The 16,756-nt window shown below is 44.7% G+C and overlaps 1 protein-coding gene across 1 annotated transcript in view; it reads right to left on the reverse strand.

Moving 5' to 3' along the window:
• The window catches only part of POFUT2 (protein O-fucosyltransferase 2), a 186,212-nt gene that overhangs the window by 125,668 nt on the left and 43,788 nt on the right, over positions 1-16,756 (reverse strand). The window contains exon 3 of the mRNA XM_078680558.1: positions 291-435. Within this exon, the coding sequence (XP_078536684.1) occupies positions 291-435 (145 nt within the window). The remainder of the gene's footprint in view (positions 1-290; positions 436-16,756) is intronic.

The following is a 16,756-nucleotide window of genomic DNA, read 5'->3' on the forward strand; positions in this document are numbered from 1 at the left end:
ACCACACCTTGCTCACTCCCCACCACTTGAATTGAATGCAGTTACCTTTTGTGAATTACTTGCAATCATACATCCAGCCCTCTGCAATTAAAGGTTTGATTTAAGAGCACAAATGGCTTTGTGAATGGAGCAAAGGACTACATCACCAACGCAAAAATAAGTAAAAAACTAAATCTAACGTGGATAATAGATGTTGGAAGGTTTCATGAAAATATGACTCAATTGGCATTAGTACCCTTACGTATACATCAATGAGACAGGAAGTAAAAAATGAAATCATGGAAGATTACCTGTAGTGGCCATTTTTGTCTGCAGAATACATAAGCTGGTCAATGCAAGGTCTGGCATCAACTTTCTCCTCCCAGATACCTTCCTTCCAGCCCTCTGCATAGCCCTGTAGAACATACACTTGTTCAATAAAAGGTCCTCCAGCCTCTGTAAAAGACAGAGGTCACGTTATCATCCATGAATTTTCAATCAAGATGCGAAAACAGGTTTGCAAAGTGGGCTTGAAAGATACCTCGACAAGGTACCAACTCAACCTTACAGAGGGAACTCATAACCAAAATACATCATTCCAATTTGGAGGTCACATTTTAGTTTTTGCCGAGTGCCAGAAATGGTGTTTCATGCATGTACACAATTATCCTTTCAATGTTCAAAAAAAGTAGTCCTATATGTACATACATGGAAATGGAATAGATGTGCAAATTGCACCCTTAATTATCGACGTAAAAAAGCTTTTGCAAAAACGTGTATTTAAACAAAAGTTCCTCCTCAACAGGATTTGCAACTACCTGTGACTTTGTTGCAAACATTCTGCTTAATAAGCACAAAACATCTTAGAGTGATTTTCATGTAAGGCTACAACTACTGCCCATCTTTTTTCATCCCAAATTGCTCTTTGCATATACCTCCAATATTCTTTTCTATTTTCTTCAATATTGCTAATCTAGAAACTTGATCTAGAGTAAAGGGTTCTCTTGTTAGCTTATTTAGTTTGACTCTTGTTTTAGCTTTCTCAGTGAAAGCTATTCTAGCTTCTTTCTTTCTGTATTAGGCTGGCATAATCCTCAAGGTGTCCTTGGGATATCCGCTGTGTATACCTTGCTAACAAATCAAGAATCATTTCTTCACTCTATTTTCTTAATTTCAAAGACCAAATGATCCTTCTTTGTTTTGCACCTTACTTGATGACTAGTATACCAAATAACACTGGTGCAAGCTTAAAATACATTAACAATTCAAGAGGCCTGTGGCAGCTTACAATCTGTCCCCCAACCTCCAGATCAATGATAAGTGAGAAATTGCCTGATGAGATACTGCATAATCTACGAGTGTGGATATTCTCCCATTATTGTAGGTTTGTCTGGCTGGTTGGCCACTAAGTGCCGCAAGTATGAACTTATTGTGCGTTCTCAAATAGGCCAGTTCGCAGCGTTTGCGACTGCAAAAAAAGGCTTTTCCAATGTATCAAACCCCATTTTGCGATTGGGTAACCTGTCAGTAAATCGCACAATTCGTTTGCGATATGGGATTTGGAAGGGCGAGTTTAAGATGTCCCTTCCAAATACTGTATTGTAGCAGCATGTGTTAATGTTTTATGACCGTGAATGCGGCTGCAAAACATTCCCATTTTACCACCAACTTCAAGTTGGTGGTAACCCATTGGCAAATGGGAAGGGGTCCCCTGGGAACCCCTTCTACTTTGGGAAGGATGGCAAAAGCGTTATTTAAGAGCAGGCAGTGACCCCACGCTTTACTGTCTGCTCTTAAAAAACAAGCAAAACCTACTGATATCCTGCGTCAGCATTCAGAACAAAATGTACCTAAGCACATCAAACAAAGCCGGCAGCGGCGGAAGGTGTGTAGTGCTCATACGAATATTGAAGGATATCCTACATGCCTTTCCTCTGGCATGGATCCCATCGATACCCATCATACACATGCAGCGACCCTCTGACATTAGCAAATCCGTAACTGTGTCTCTTCATTCATAATTATTGTCAGAAAGCAAACCTAAGCTTGTTTACTGTTACACATAGAGATCCATTTTGTGATGTAGAGAATCTTGATTATAGTATTCTGGAAACAAAAAGTCCCTGCAGCTGTCTCATTCACCATCGTATCTAAAGCACACATAGGGGGGGGGGGGGGGGTCATTAGGATGGCGGGCGGACTTTGCCCGCCTGCCATCCTATCGGAAATCGGGACCGCCCGCCATAAGGGCGGGGGTCCCGTGGGGGGTATTAGGATGTGCCCGCCACAGTGGCGGGCACATCTTGCATTTTTATCATTGTGGCGGGCGGTGCTCTCAGCTCTGCCCGCCACAATGATAAAAATGCACATTTACATTAACAAAGCGGCAGGCACCGCGTGGTGCCTGCCGCTTTGTTAGTGTAAATGTACCTGTGTGCAACCCCCACCTGTCCTACACTCCGGGGGCCCGAAGGGGGCCCCCGAAGTGAAGACCGCATGCCTTTCCGTGGCGGCGGCGCCGCCACAGAAAGGCATCTGTCATGGGCAATGCTAATATGGCTGGCGGTGTCTAATAGACACCGCCACCATATTAAACCTCTTCCGCCCTGGCCGCAAGGCGACTGGGGAGGAAAAGCGGCGGACGGTCTTTCCGTCCGCCGTGGTCAGCCCCAACATGCTAATTTGGCGGGGGGTGAAGAAGGGTAGGATGGAGGGCGGATTGCCCTCACCAGGCCGACGGTGGCTACCGCCAGGCTGGAGGGGGCGATCCGCCCGCCATCCTAATGGACCCCATAGTCTAATACATGTGACTGCTTGGTGTGCTGTTTTCAGTTTGAGCTATAACTCTATTCCTCTTTTTCGTTCTCTATTTCAATAGTTTTTTCTCTTCCTTTCCTTCATTCTTCCTTTTGTTTATTTATCCCTCTCCTTGCTTTTACGCTCAGTCTCCTTCCTCTCATCCTTTTTCTCCCTCTACTTGCTTTTGATTTCTACCTCGCCTTCGTCGTACAATGTTTATTTCGGTATTTCATCCTTTCTTTTAAAAGTGACTAGTTTCTTAAAGCAGTCTATTCATGCATTAATTTGTGTCATTACGGTCTGATTTACAGTGTGATGGTCACTGTCCAGATATGTTTACTTATAGATTACAATGAAGTTTACATGTGCCTCGCGAAATATATAATTGCTAATGATCCTTCGTGCCCTATCAGAACGAGCAGTGTCAGATGTAGCTCTCGCTACAGAAAAAGTCGGCGACCCCTGAACTAGGGACCCTGAGCGTGAACAGTAATTCAATCAACTATGAAAACGAAAGAAGGACTACATGGCAGTGAACTCGAAACCACCCGGACTAAAAGGCAAATTCCACGTCCATCCCCGAATTAAACATTTTCTATTCGCGTAAAGCTGAATTTTGCTGGATTCAGTCTGAAAAAAGGCACATACTTTTCATTCAGAAACGAACCGTTTTGTATTTTTCATATGAGCCATAGAAATAATCGAATACGTCTATGAATACTAATTGTTTCTTCTTCCACAAATAGTAAATGATGTAAATTGTCCTTTCTGTAGTTTAAATATCCGAATTGTCTTTCATTAGTATAGTTTAGGCAGAAGATGGAAAATGCATTTCTGTTCTACAATGGCCGTCTTTTTCTCCTGAATGAGGCTAGTGGTCTAGTTGTAGTTCACTTTTTTCCCCTCATTGGCCCTTATGTATTTGTTTAACCAATTTGTGGTAGCAACTGTTCTACGGCAGAAGCCTCTCTGTGCCAAGATGCTTCAAACTGACCCTTTCGCGGTTGAACGAGCTCAGCTGCTCGGTAACGTCAGCGCTGCCAGCGTGGAAACGGGAGACAGCAGGCATTAGTGCAAGCGGATAATTCAAGCAGTCGCAGCCACCGCAGGACTCCGTGAGACACCGAGATAACTCAACGCCCTTGCAGCATGGAACCCACCACGGACAAGGTGAGCGCGCACAGGGACCACGAAGATTGCGCGAGTGAAGACGAACTGTTTGGTGGGGGGAGAGAGACTGACAGTGATAGCCGATTTCTCTGTGAACTTTAGAGGCTGATTAATGGTGGCGTATCTAATTTTTAGAATGGCACTAAATCGCAAGCACGCTGTCACCTGAAAAATGTTTCATACATAGCAACTGGTAATTGTGTTCTGGAATGAAGACATGAAGTAATTCTATGGTAACGATTTTGAGTAGTAGTTTACTTCAGATCTGTTAGCTGGAGGTGGTGTGTCCTTTGGGGTGGGCTAGGGTGGTCGTACAAAGCACCTTAACATATCGCCACTATCTTCAAAGGGGAGTGAAAGCCGAGACTTCAGGAATACAAGATACGTCCTTTTCGGATTGGGGGGCGTGTTTTGGATGAATGATGTCACGGATAGAAAGGACAGCAAAAACAAGTCCCTCAATCCGAAACGGACGGGGCTTAAAGTGACGAACACAGCTCTTCTCCAATGGCTGGCCGCCGTTTAGGAAGCCAGCCAATGGAGAAGGGCTAGCTCCCTACTAGAAGACATAAGATCTCACCAGCGAGACTGCGCATGCGCAGCCTACGCTAGCCGATACCTAATGAAAAGAAAAAATTACATTATTTTATTTTAAATGCAACCAGTTTTCCTTGAAGGAAAACGGGCTGCATTTACAACAACAGAAAAGGATTGCTTTATTGAAAAGCGATCATGGACATGGTGGTCTTCTAACCCTAGCAGGCCACCATCTCCGTGAGTTTAGCGATTCCTAGGGGGGTCGCAAATTGCGATCTACCTCATTAATATTAATGAGGTAGGTCGATGTGCAACCCTCTAGTAATCACTAAATTAAACTCTTGGAGGTTCATAAATTAGGAAAAGCGATTACGTAATTGCGATTCACAGAAAATCGCAATTTGTTTATCACTATTCCGAATGATGATACATTTGGCCCTTAATATTCTCCCATTATGTATAGTCATATTAGGCCTTTTTAGAGATCAAGTTTGTCCCAAGACAATTTCTCATGGGTTGACTTATAATTTGACTAGGTATTATCTGACCTTTTCGTAGTCTTTCTGAAACACAGTTTCAGTCGGGTGTACTTTTACATTAAAATCTCCCACTAGCAAAATTGAAGCTAAGGGAAATTTAACACAAATCTGCTTAGGTAGACCAGCTTTTCCACAGTTTTTCTTGTTGTTTACTTGATACCAGGTAAACATTTACAATAATTTTGTCCTAAGAAATATGTACAACCTTACTCTTTATTAAAGTCTTACTGCCCGAGATTACTACAGTTATAAAGTCGGAAAATTCCTTAAAGACTCTTCAGTTGCAGTAAACAAAGAGATAAAGTGACCGATTCAACTGCCAGTGGCCAAATTTGCCTTTCTCCACTTTCTATTATGTACCAGGTAATCATTTAGTGCCACATTTTCACTTGTCCAGGTTCCTTGCAAAGCGACTATTGTGATCTGATCATTTCGTCATTTGGATTTTAAGGGCATCCAATTCCTTTTACTCTCTGCAATGTTCTATGACAGTAGGCGGCTGACACGGTTATCAGGAATTATAGGTTTGGATACAGTGAACCCTGAATGGATTGCAGCTACTATCCAATTTCAGTCTTGTGCTTCAGGTGATCAGCTTCTTTTAGATGTACTGCTGTGTGTATTTATCTTTCCTATGCTGTTTTGGTTGTGATTATTCCCTTACTCCTCAACTCTGGAGATTTACTCTTAGATTAATAGCGAGGACTCAGTTGTGCCTTCACAATTATTTCCTGTACGCCATCAATAATTAATATTGTTAACAAACACTTCAGCACTCCTGTTGTTTTCCTGTATTTCTTGTATAGCAAAATCTATGCATCTCAGCTCTCTATAAATTTCAACACCTGCACATTAACAATTCTAAAGTAGAAGCACTTCTTGGTCCTTTGCCAGTCTAATGTATGATCATATTCTTGAGGATGGGTAACAAGAGCTATATCGTTAGATATTATTTCCAATAGCCATGCTAGAGTGTTGATACGCTAGATTTTGGGCCGGTATAAAAATGGATTTGGGGACAAATATGCAAATATGTCCACTATCTGTAAGGACAAATATTCCAGAGCTGTCATTGTATCACTTCTTCAGTAAACTTGCTGAGTTCCATGAGCACACTGCCATTTTACCTTCTGTATTGCAGACAGGGCTCCTTCACAACAGGATTAGTAGTGAGTATATTTTCACTATTCCATCCTTCGCCTGCATTTGTTGTTCCTTTATCATTGCACCGGTCTCCCTGATATTCTCGGTTTTATCAACTCCCATTTATAAGCTCATTATGATGAATATTTTCACTTACTTTTGTATTATAATTTTTACTGCTGTTATGGGATGGGGAGATTATAAAGGTATGTAAATTCATAATTAGGCCTTTACCTTCAGTATATCTTGCATTATTGTTGTCAATAAGCAACAATGTTCTGCCTTTATTTGTAATGTTCCTCTTCTTGGTGCTTTTTATTTTTGGACACAATTCTGCTGATTTTTGTTATGAAAAATCGGGGATACTTCTTTAGACCTCTTTGGGCCAGCTCTCTCCAATAATGTCTAGGAGTTTTGATCATTGTCAGTATTATCTACTTTACTGCTTATTTCAATGTTGTCAAATGATAAACACTTTCGTGTAGGTAACCATTCGGGGCTACCAGAGCTTTGTAAGCCATCAGCATCATCTATTTAAACCATTGTATCATTTTTCCCCCGGGCAGATGAATAAATTCACTGACATTTTTCCAAGATTTTATCAACTTTGAGGAACATATTAGGAGACTTTTTATCACCTTTAGTCTCTCTAGGTTTCAGATCAATAAGGTGCTTCAGAATAGCAGAGGTGATCTCAATATTATAGTTTGAATCTTTCACCACCTTATTCAGTAGGCTCTGAATGGACTCCCAAATGTGCTGTATAGCGATCATCATTGTGGATACTAATATTAGCTCAATTGCAATGTCAGCTTGTCCTTCATTGCTGCCGGAATGAAACGTCTACTTGTTTCCCTGAATATTGCTAGTGTCAATTATGTAGGGAAAAATATTCTTCTAGATTTTGATGCCAATGCTCATAATTTTGTCTAGTATCAGTTTTTATTATAGGACTCCGACTTGAGGTCTTCTTGGCCTCACTCAGTTCAAATTTCCCTGAGAGCATCGAGCAGAGGGGAACATCCACCAAGTCACTGAGGTCTGAAGCACATTGAAAGGTTTCCAAAATTGATGTATCACTCACGATCTCATGGTCCAGTCTTTATTTTAGAAGCACCAAACATGCGTTACATTCCCTGTTAAAGTGAGTTAACTGTTGTTGCTGGGTTTGACTTTTACTTACGAATGTAGTCACCTTTAGTTAACCATTCCACACTCACGTTTCCCTTCCTCTAATATATTCAGTTGGTTATCTGGTATCCAAAGTTATTTATTAAAATGAGAATGGACTTCTGTCCAAACCTCAAAATATTTTTTTTTCAACCCTGTCCATAGTGCGGTTGAGGTTTCTGTTGCTGATTTTATTTCTTGCAACACTGTATCCTTATCTCTTATCTGGTTCACAGTTGACTTTAAAAATAAGGTTTCCTAGAACCTGCCTCCAAATAATAACTATGAGAGGCATCTCCTAACACTGGCTTATCTTCCACGTTTGATAGCATCAGTGGCTTAAGATATGTGCATTACTTTAATGCCTTTTTAGCCTTTTTAAAAAGAATTTCTCTATTCTAGGTTTATCATATTTTGGTAGCACATAGCCCATTATAGGGATCTTTCTTCAGTTACTGCTCCCTTCCGGTGTAAGTATACAGTCCTCGTGTGACTTTTTCTAATGGGGTCACTTCTGGTTCAAGTTTGACGCCTTTATACGACCGCATATGTGTTAAATTATTTTTCGCTGTTTGACTCCTATTCAGGCTGCTTTGGATCTTAGTTGCTTATTTTTTTTTTCTTTTTTACACATACACACACATTGAGAAGTTTTTTTTTTACCTGAGACTATATCGAATTAGGCTTTTTGTGATATTGCTGTCATGCTACATGTTATTTTATTCCTCTCTGTTTTTGATGTTTTTCTTTTTAGTATCCCAGTCCTTAAATAACCATTAAATAAATTTTAATAGGTCTCGTTTTCTATGTGATTTTCTGTATGGCAGCTATTTAATAGAAGACGATTGACTGTTCTTGATTTGAACTCTTTTTCCAACATCTCAGGGCCTACCTAGGGCACGAACTCTAGTATTTCAGTTTAACCATGGTCAGTATTAAATGAGGTAGTAAGTATTCCAAACAAATGCCTTACTGCACCTACTGTGCTCATGAAGAACTACAGCGGCTTGCTTCTGATGTGTGTCTGACATTTTCTCTTAACTATAGGCTTGCAGGAGTTTGATCAGGTATCAGACCTGCTGCCCATAAATCAGTACAGTGAAGGTGCACATCAGTGAGCATTTGCACAACAATTACATACCAAGACACCTACATACACCAAGATTTTATGAGAAACATACTTTTACAAACCTAAAGAATATGAAGTTAACTTGGTGACATGTTGCTTCATTCAACAGTGGCTCTAGATATTTCTTTAATTCAAGCAGCTCAATATCTAGTAGCTTGGCTGGAACTTACCAGAACAGAATCATCCAAAAGTAAATATGTCTGCTACAAAATGTCAATAAATTACCAAAAATAGAACAAGTCTCCTACCTATTTAACTCATGAGTGGGAACCCAATGATGAAGCATGTCACTAGTTATGCGAGTGAGGGTTCTTTTACAACACCCTGTGTGTTCCAAGGCACCATAACCTTAATAAGTTAAAGAAAGTGATCATTCAGAACATGAGTTAAATAGGTAGGAGACTGGTTATATTTTTGTTAATTTATTGATCGGCTGGGCAAGCGAAAGAGTCTGTACTCACACCTCTCTCTCTCTTACCTTTGTTTAGATATATGCCAGGAAACATCACCATAATGGTCACTTCTACCCAGTCCAATAGGGCCCTGCCCTTGTAATGTATGTCCTAGGGCTATGTTTCATAGTGGTAACTGTGAGAAGTTGGCCTGGTATATGATGTTCACTATTCTAGTGAACACCTTGCACCAGTCCAAACAACCCTTATGGTGATGGTTGTAAGTCAACCTTATAGACCAGCTATCCTAGTGGTAGCGTGGACAGAACAGTCTTAGGCTAAAAGACTCTTGAGGGTGTGTAAAGCCAGCTGTTTTACCATATGTAACCCCTTGAATACCAAATGAAAGGACACCACACAGGATTTATATAAAATATATATGTATTTATTTACTAACACACTCCTCCGAACTCTTTATGAGATCAGAGGCAAAAGCACATAACAAGATACTTAGTCAGAATACGTTAAGTTGCACAATTTACAGTTCGGCCCTGGGGGCGAAGAAAACCATATATTAAGAAAGTGGTATATGTACCTCGTCACGAGAAAAGGAAAGGCCTAGGGAATCGCTGGGGCTACACTATCTGAACCTTAGTTTAGAGGTAGGATGCCCACAGGCGGCGCGTGCAGTGTCTTTACACACATGTGTGAGTCAATGCAAAGTCAATGGGAACTTAGAAGTTAGATTTAGAAGGCTTTAGGACACTTCCGGTTTAGCTAGGAGGAAACAACTAAAAACCTAGACACTTGGATAGTCAATACCCTTGGGAGCACCGAAGTACTCGCGTTAACTCACTCACGGATGGCGGGTGCATAGGTGTGAAGATGTGTCGGGTTTCGTCGTTGAATCCTATGAAGCCTTGAAGAAAGATGCTGCAGGCGACCAGGAGGAAGATGTCCGGGTGGATCCAAGGGTGGATCGAAGATGAGGAGGACCTGAAAGCAGAGGGGACAGAGTCTGGGTCACTAGCCAGTGACCGGGTGGAACCAGGAAGGAACCAGACGACGTCGAGGAGCAAATAGGTGCTGTCTTGAAGCTTGTCTTTGCAGCCACGCGGACCAGGATGCGTCGACGATGACCAGGTGCTGGAGAGGAGCTGTCCCACGAAGGTTCTCACAGATGGAGGGGTCGAATGCCGGATTGGAGTCAACAAGCCTTGGCAAAGGCAACCCACGCAGGATACAACAAAGGTCTGAGGTGCTTCACCTTTGCAGGGAAGCAAGGGCCAGTCTGGAGCAACCAGACCAGCGAGGTGGATAAAAAGGATTGTCGTCACGGAGGCTACTAGCCAACGGGCCAGCGACCCGCCAACGGGTCGAGCAGAACACAAGCAGAAGGGCCACGCAGCAGAACTCGAGGAGTGTGAAGGGCTAATCTTCGGTGCAGGTGGAGCTCGGGTTTGGGGTTTCTCAATCCCCAGTGCACAGCTTCGAGGATGCCTCAGGAGCTGCAGTTAGCAAGTTGCAGGCTTTTCAAGATGTCCGGTCCCACGTGTCTCGTCGCCTCCACGGATCTCAGCTATGCTGCAGTCGTGAAGAGAGGTCTCAGAGAGGTCTGGAAGTCTGGGTCTTGTCAGGCTCTGTGCTCGGATTCCGGCGGGAACGTCGACAAAGCAAGCCGTTGATTTGCTGGATGGTGCCTGGTTGCCCGGGGTGGTCACTCCTTGGCCCCAAGGGAGATTCTTCAGTCTTCAGCTTCAGCAGAACGTCGAAGGTCCAGAGTTTCGTGTCAAGTTTCGATTCAGGATTAATCTAAAGTCTCAGGACTCAGCTCCTACCTTTATACAACTAAAAGGGGCTGGATTACTTTCTAGGTCCCTCCTATGGGTGGAACCAGGAAGGGGGGTGGTTACACCCCTTTTCCTTTATCCAGTTTCGCACCAGAGCTGGGGCTGGAGTGCCCCAGCAACGCGGTTGAACCGGGGTATGCATGGAGCACCTAGGGTGCTCCAGGCAGTGTCTCAATCTATTCAGCCCTCCCTGTCCCAATACACAAAGTCCTGTCTGGGGTGGTGCTCGCACCTCCCCAGGCAGGAAACCTATTGTCCAAACCTCCATGACTGGAAGGGCTCCCAGCAGCAGGAGGTCAGACTTGTGTCTGTGGCAGCAGCGTCCATTTTGTGACGCTGGGGCTCTGGTTAATTTTAACCGGGATAGTCAGCAACAACATGTCTTCTCCCTCTAGAAGGGTGGAATGCTACCCCCATCGCCAGAATAGGCGAGGGGGTAGTATTCTAAAGCGTATGACACCTTACACGACATGTTTGGATAAAGCCAAACCAAAGTTAGCATTAACCGCGAGGATTATAATGCACTTAAGAGTATATGGTATGGCGATATCATAGAACAGCTATAAGGACATGGTTCCGAAAGCTGCAGACAGGCTCAGCTCATGCTAGAGCACCATCTCACACATAACCAAGCACTCTGCCTCCAGGATTGTTAAGGCCTGCCATAGGAGTGACTTATAGGTTACTATGTGTCTATATATAAGGTAGGTATAGGAATACTACACCTAAGGAAGGGGTGATTACACGATCTTGCCCCATTTGAGTGATCAGCCAGTTGTGTATTTGAGGGGCCAGCCGGGGGTGGCATAATACATGCTGCAGCCCCTGGTAGGCCTTGGTTACACCTATGCCCTGAATACCTAGGGTACACTTCTACAGGGGCTGACAAGGTGAACCAATTCCCAATTGTGGATGTACCTAGAGTAGATGAGGTAAATTTAGAGAGAGTGCATCGGTGCTGTGGGTCTGATTAGCAGGCCCACAGCCATATCTAAGTCAAAAACTAGTAAAACAAAGCAAAAAGTGAGGGTGACCATAGGAAGCAGACCCTACTCTCCTACACAACCCCCCCCCAAACTTAGGGACATTAGACTAACCTTGACCAGTTGAGTCTTCTTGTTCTAAGTGGAAATATCTGGAGCGTCCATCTGCATTTGCATGGTCAGTCCCAGGTCTATGTTCCAAGTCCATCCCCTGTAGAGAAATAGACCACCTAAGAAGTTTGGGGTTTTCACCCTTCATCTGATTTAGCCATAGGAGGGGCTTGTGGTCGGTCTGCATCTTGAAGTGAGTGACAAACAAGTATGGCCTCAGCTTCTTCAGGGCCCAAACTACAGCAAAGGCCTCCCTCTCTATAGCTGACCAACGTTTCTCTCTAGGGGTCAGCCTTCTGCTTATGAAAGCAATGGGCTGGTCTTCACCATCTATATTCAGTTGTGAAAGTACAGCTCCCACACCCAACTCAGAAGCATCGGTTTGGACTATGAACTCTTTGGAGTAATCTGGACTTTTCAGAATAGGTGCAGTACACATGGCCTGCTTCAGGTCATCAAATGCCTTTTGACAGCTAACTGTCCACGGAACTTTCTTTGGCATCTTTTTGGAAGTTAAATCATTCAGTGGTGTCACAATGGACCCATAGTTTTTAACAAACTTCCTGTAGTACCCAGACAGGCCAAAGAAAGCTCTGACCTGTGTCTGGGTGATTGGAGGAGTCCAGTCTCTGATGGTCTGGATCTTGCTATCCAGTGGTTGAACCTGACCCCCACCTACCAGGTGGCCCAGGTACACAACCTTGCTCTGCCCTATCTGGCACTTTGTGGCCTGGATAGCGAGGCCTGCCTTCTGCAGGGCCTCCAAAACATTCCTCAGGTGGACCAGGTGATCCTCCCAGGTGGCGCTAAAGACAGAAATATCATCCAGATAAGCTGCACAATAGTCATCCAGTCCTGTGAGAACTTGATTCACCAGCCTTTGGAAAGTGACAGGTGCATTCTTCAAACCAAAGGGCATTACCACAAATTGATAATGTCCTCCTGGGGTCGAAAATGCTGTCTTGGCTTTTGCATCCTCAGCTAATCTGATTTGCCAGTAGCCTGCTGTCAGATCAAATGTGCTCAAGAACTTGGCAGAAGCCAATCTATCAATGAGCTCAACTGCCCTGGGGATGGGGTGGGCATCTGTCCTAGTGACAGCATTGAGACCTCTGTAGTCCACACAAAACCTCATCTCTCTCTTACCATCTTGGTTGTGAGGTTTTGGCACCAGGACTACTGTACTGGCCAAAGGGCTCTCCGAGGGCTCAATAACTCCCAGCTCCAACATCTTTTGGACCTCTGTCCTAATGCAGTCCCTCACATGGTCAGGTTGCCTGTAGATTTTACTCTTGACAGGCAGACTGTCACCAATGTCCACCTCATGGGTGCACCAGCTTGTCTGACTTGGGGTCAGGGAAAACAGATGTCTGAAGGACTGAAGAACTTGTCTGCAGTCCTGTTGCTGATGTTCAGAAAGGCTGTCAGCAAAGACTACACCATCTACTGACCCATCATCAGGGTTCTTAGTAAGCAGGTCTGGGAGAGGGTCACTCTCTTCCTCCTGCCCCTCATCTGTAGCCATGAGCAAGCCCATGTCTGCCCTGTCGACAAATGCTTTGAGTCTGTTGACAGGAAGCACCCAGTGGGGGCTTCTGGGAGTCCCAAGGTCCACCAAGTAGGTGATTTCTCCCTTCTGTTCAACTATTGTATGGGGTCCAGACCACTTGTCCTGGAGTGCTGTTGGAGCCACTGGCTCCAACACCCACACTTTCGGTCCTGGCTGGTACACAGTCAGCACAGCCTTTTGGTCATGCCAAGCTTTCTGAAGTTCTTGGCTAGCCTCAAGGTTTTTAGAAGCCTTCTCCATATACTCAGCCATCATGGAGCGGAGACCAAGTACATAGTCGACTATGTCCTGCTTAGGCTTTCTGAGAGGTAACTCCCATCCTTCCTTCACAAGACATAGGGGTTCTCTTACAGGATGCCCAAACAAAAGCTAAAAAGGGCTGTAGCCAACCCCCTTTTGTGGGACCTTTCTGTAAGCAAACAGAAGGCAGGGTAAAAGGATGTCCCATCTTCGCCTCAGCTGTTCTGGTAAACCTTTTATCATCCCTTTGAGGGTCTTTTTGAACCTTTCCACAAGCCCATTGCACTGTGGGTGACAGGGGGTGGTGAACTTATAGTTGACACCACACTCCTTCCACATTGCAGTTAGATATCCTGACATGAAGTTTGCACCTCTGTCAGAGACAACCTCCTTTGGAAACCCCACTCTGGAGAAAACTCCAAGTAGGGCCCTTGCCACAAAAGGAGCTGTTTTGGTTCTCAGGGGAATAGCTTCTGGATACCTGGTGGCATGATCCACTACCACCAGTATAAGTATGTGCCCAGATGCTGTTTGGGGGTCCATTGGCCCTACAATGTCTATCCCCACTCTCTCAAAGGGTACTCCCACCACAGGTAGTGGTATGAGGGGGGTCTTTGTTGTGCCACCTGATTTGCCACTGGCTTGGCAGGTAACACAGGAGCGACAAAACTCCTTGGTATCTTCTGACATGTGGGGCCAGTGAAAGTGAGGGACAAGTCTGTCCCAAGTCTTGTTCTGGCCCAGGTGTCCTGCTAAGGGAATATCATGGGCCAAGGTGAGAAGGAAGCTCCTAAATTGCAGAGGTATAACCAACCTCCTGGAAGCACCAGGCTTGGGGTCTCTAGCCTCTGAATAAAGGAGTCCATCATCCCAATACACTTTATGGGTACCTTGAGCATTCCCAGCAGCCGCAGCAGCAGCTTGCTGTCTGAGGGGTTCAATAGAGGAACAGTCTAATTGTGCCTGCCTCAGATCTGCCCTTGAAGGTCCCCCTGTCCCAAGAAACTCAACCTGATCAGGCTCAAGCTCTTCTAGGACAGTTCCCTCTTGGATCTCAGAATCATCCTCCTGGGAGGGCTGATCCTCAACCTGAGGCAGGGGGGAAGGCACTGCCTTAACCCTCTTGCTCTTTCTCTTGGGTGGTGTCTGGTCTATTGTTCCAAGATCCAGCTAATGTTCAGGTAAGCACTTTTTGGCCTGTGACCTGGTCACAGCAAGGACATGTGCTGATATTCCCAGCATTTCTGCATGGGTCCTATACTCCACCTCAGACCAAACTGAGGTTTCAAGATCATTACCTAACAGACACTCTACTGGAAGGTCTGTACTCACCACAACTCTTTTGAGGCCAGTTACCCCTTCCCAGGAGAAGTTAACAACTGTCATACTATGGGAGGTAGTCGCATTGCTAGCGTTGGTCACTAGGTAGGTCTCACCTAGTATGATCTGGTTAGGGTCCACAAAGTTAGGAGTCACCATGGTGACACTGCCACATGTGTCCCTGTAGGCTTGATCCATCTTGTCGTTAATAAAAGGTATCTGCCTGTACTTGCTCAGATTACTGGGACTTACAGTAGAGGACATTGCTATGTCCCCATCACAGACAAGAACAGCCTGAATTGGTACTCTGACTAGGCCAGAGTCCACCTCAGTTCCCAGGGTCAACCCTACGACACCCTTTTGCTGGGAACCACCACTAACAGCTGGACTAGGGGGAACAGTTGCCTTAGGGGCAATGGTGGTTGGTGCTGTGCCCTTCTTGGTGCACTCACTAAACCAGTGAGAGACTGATTTACAGTATCCACACCAGGGCTTCTTTGGGCCTTCTTGTTTCTGTTTGTTCTTTTTGGAGCCACCCTCCCCCTGTGCCTTTTGGGGGCCTGGTGAAGACTTCTGGTCTTTTGGTTTCTGCTCATTACCCTTCTGGTCTGCCTATTTCTGATTACCCCCCTGGTTCTGGCTTTTCTGCTTAATCCTGGTTCTGACCCATTTGTCTGCCTTCTTTCCAAATTCTTGAGGAGAGGTCAGATCAGAGTCAATCAGGTATTGATGCAATAACAGGTTTTGACAGTTGTTAAGGATTTGCTCTCTCATGATCAAATTATACAATCCTGTATAGTCCCTAACTTGACTTCCCAATAACCAGCCTTCTAGAGCCTTAGTGGCACAATCAACAAAATCAGTACAGTCCTGAGTCTGTGTCTTCTGGGTATCCCTGAATAGCAACCTATATTGTTCAGTGGTTAGGCCAAACCCATCAATCAGAGCACTCTTCAGGACACGGTAGTTGTTAGCATTCCCATCACTAACTGGGAGAGGAGCTTACTCTGCCTTTTTCTGCAAAGGAGAGCCATAAGATTGCTGCCCACTGACTGTACTTTGCAGACCCTCTCCAAAGCAGTTATCCATTTGTGGATGTCATCCCCTTCTTTGTAGGGGGGCACAATCTTGCTTAGGTGTCTATTCTCATAGGACCTATCTTTATCCTTAGGGATATTGCTGCCACCAGTGGGTTCTAACCCACTCTCTCTATGCCCTCCAGCACGAGCAAGCTTCTCTTTGGCCAGGGCAACTTCAAGTTCTTGCCTCTCAATCTTCAGAGCAGCCACTCTCGTTTTTGCCTCATGTTCCCTTCTCTGAGGGGAGGTCATCCCTCTCTGAGCAGGGCCATGAGCCATTTGAAGCATGAGATTGGAGAGATTCCCTGGAGTGGGATCTTCCTCTCCTCTGCCTCTGGTTAAGCCCACTTGGGGGTCTATATGGGGGCTGCCCATACTGACTCCCATGTATGCTTAGGTTAACCTGGCTAAGTCTTCTGACTGGGACCTGGCTGTTTGTCTCTAGATCAGAATCTTCCTCTTCTACATCCTCCTCTTCTTCTGGTTCAATAGTATCAGCATTATCATCTGAGGAGGAAGGACTTCATCTGCATTACCTTAGGTGGCTGTTGACCATCATACTCTTCTAAGTGCTCAACCAGGAATCTGAGGGTAGGGTTTGAACCCTGTTTTAGCCTTCTAGAAGTACACAATTGTCTCAATTCTTGGAAGGCTAAGGCTTCATATCTCGAAGCAGTCCTCAAGGGATCTACCTCTGCAGGCAGAGAACCACTGGGGTTCACTGTCTGAGACATGGTTTCTAGTG

This window comes from Lissotriton helveticus, chromosome 3_1 (genome assembly GCF_964261635.1).
Source record: "Lissotriton helveticus chromosome 3_1, aLisHel1.1, whole genome shotgun sequence".
NCBI lineage: Eukaryota > Metazoa > Chordata > Amphibia > Caudata > Salamandridae > Lissotriton > Lissotriton helveticus.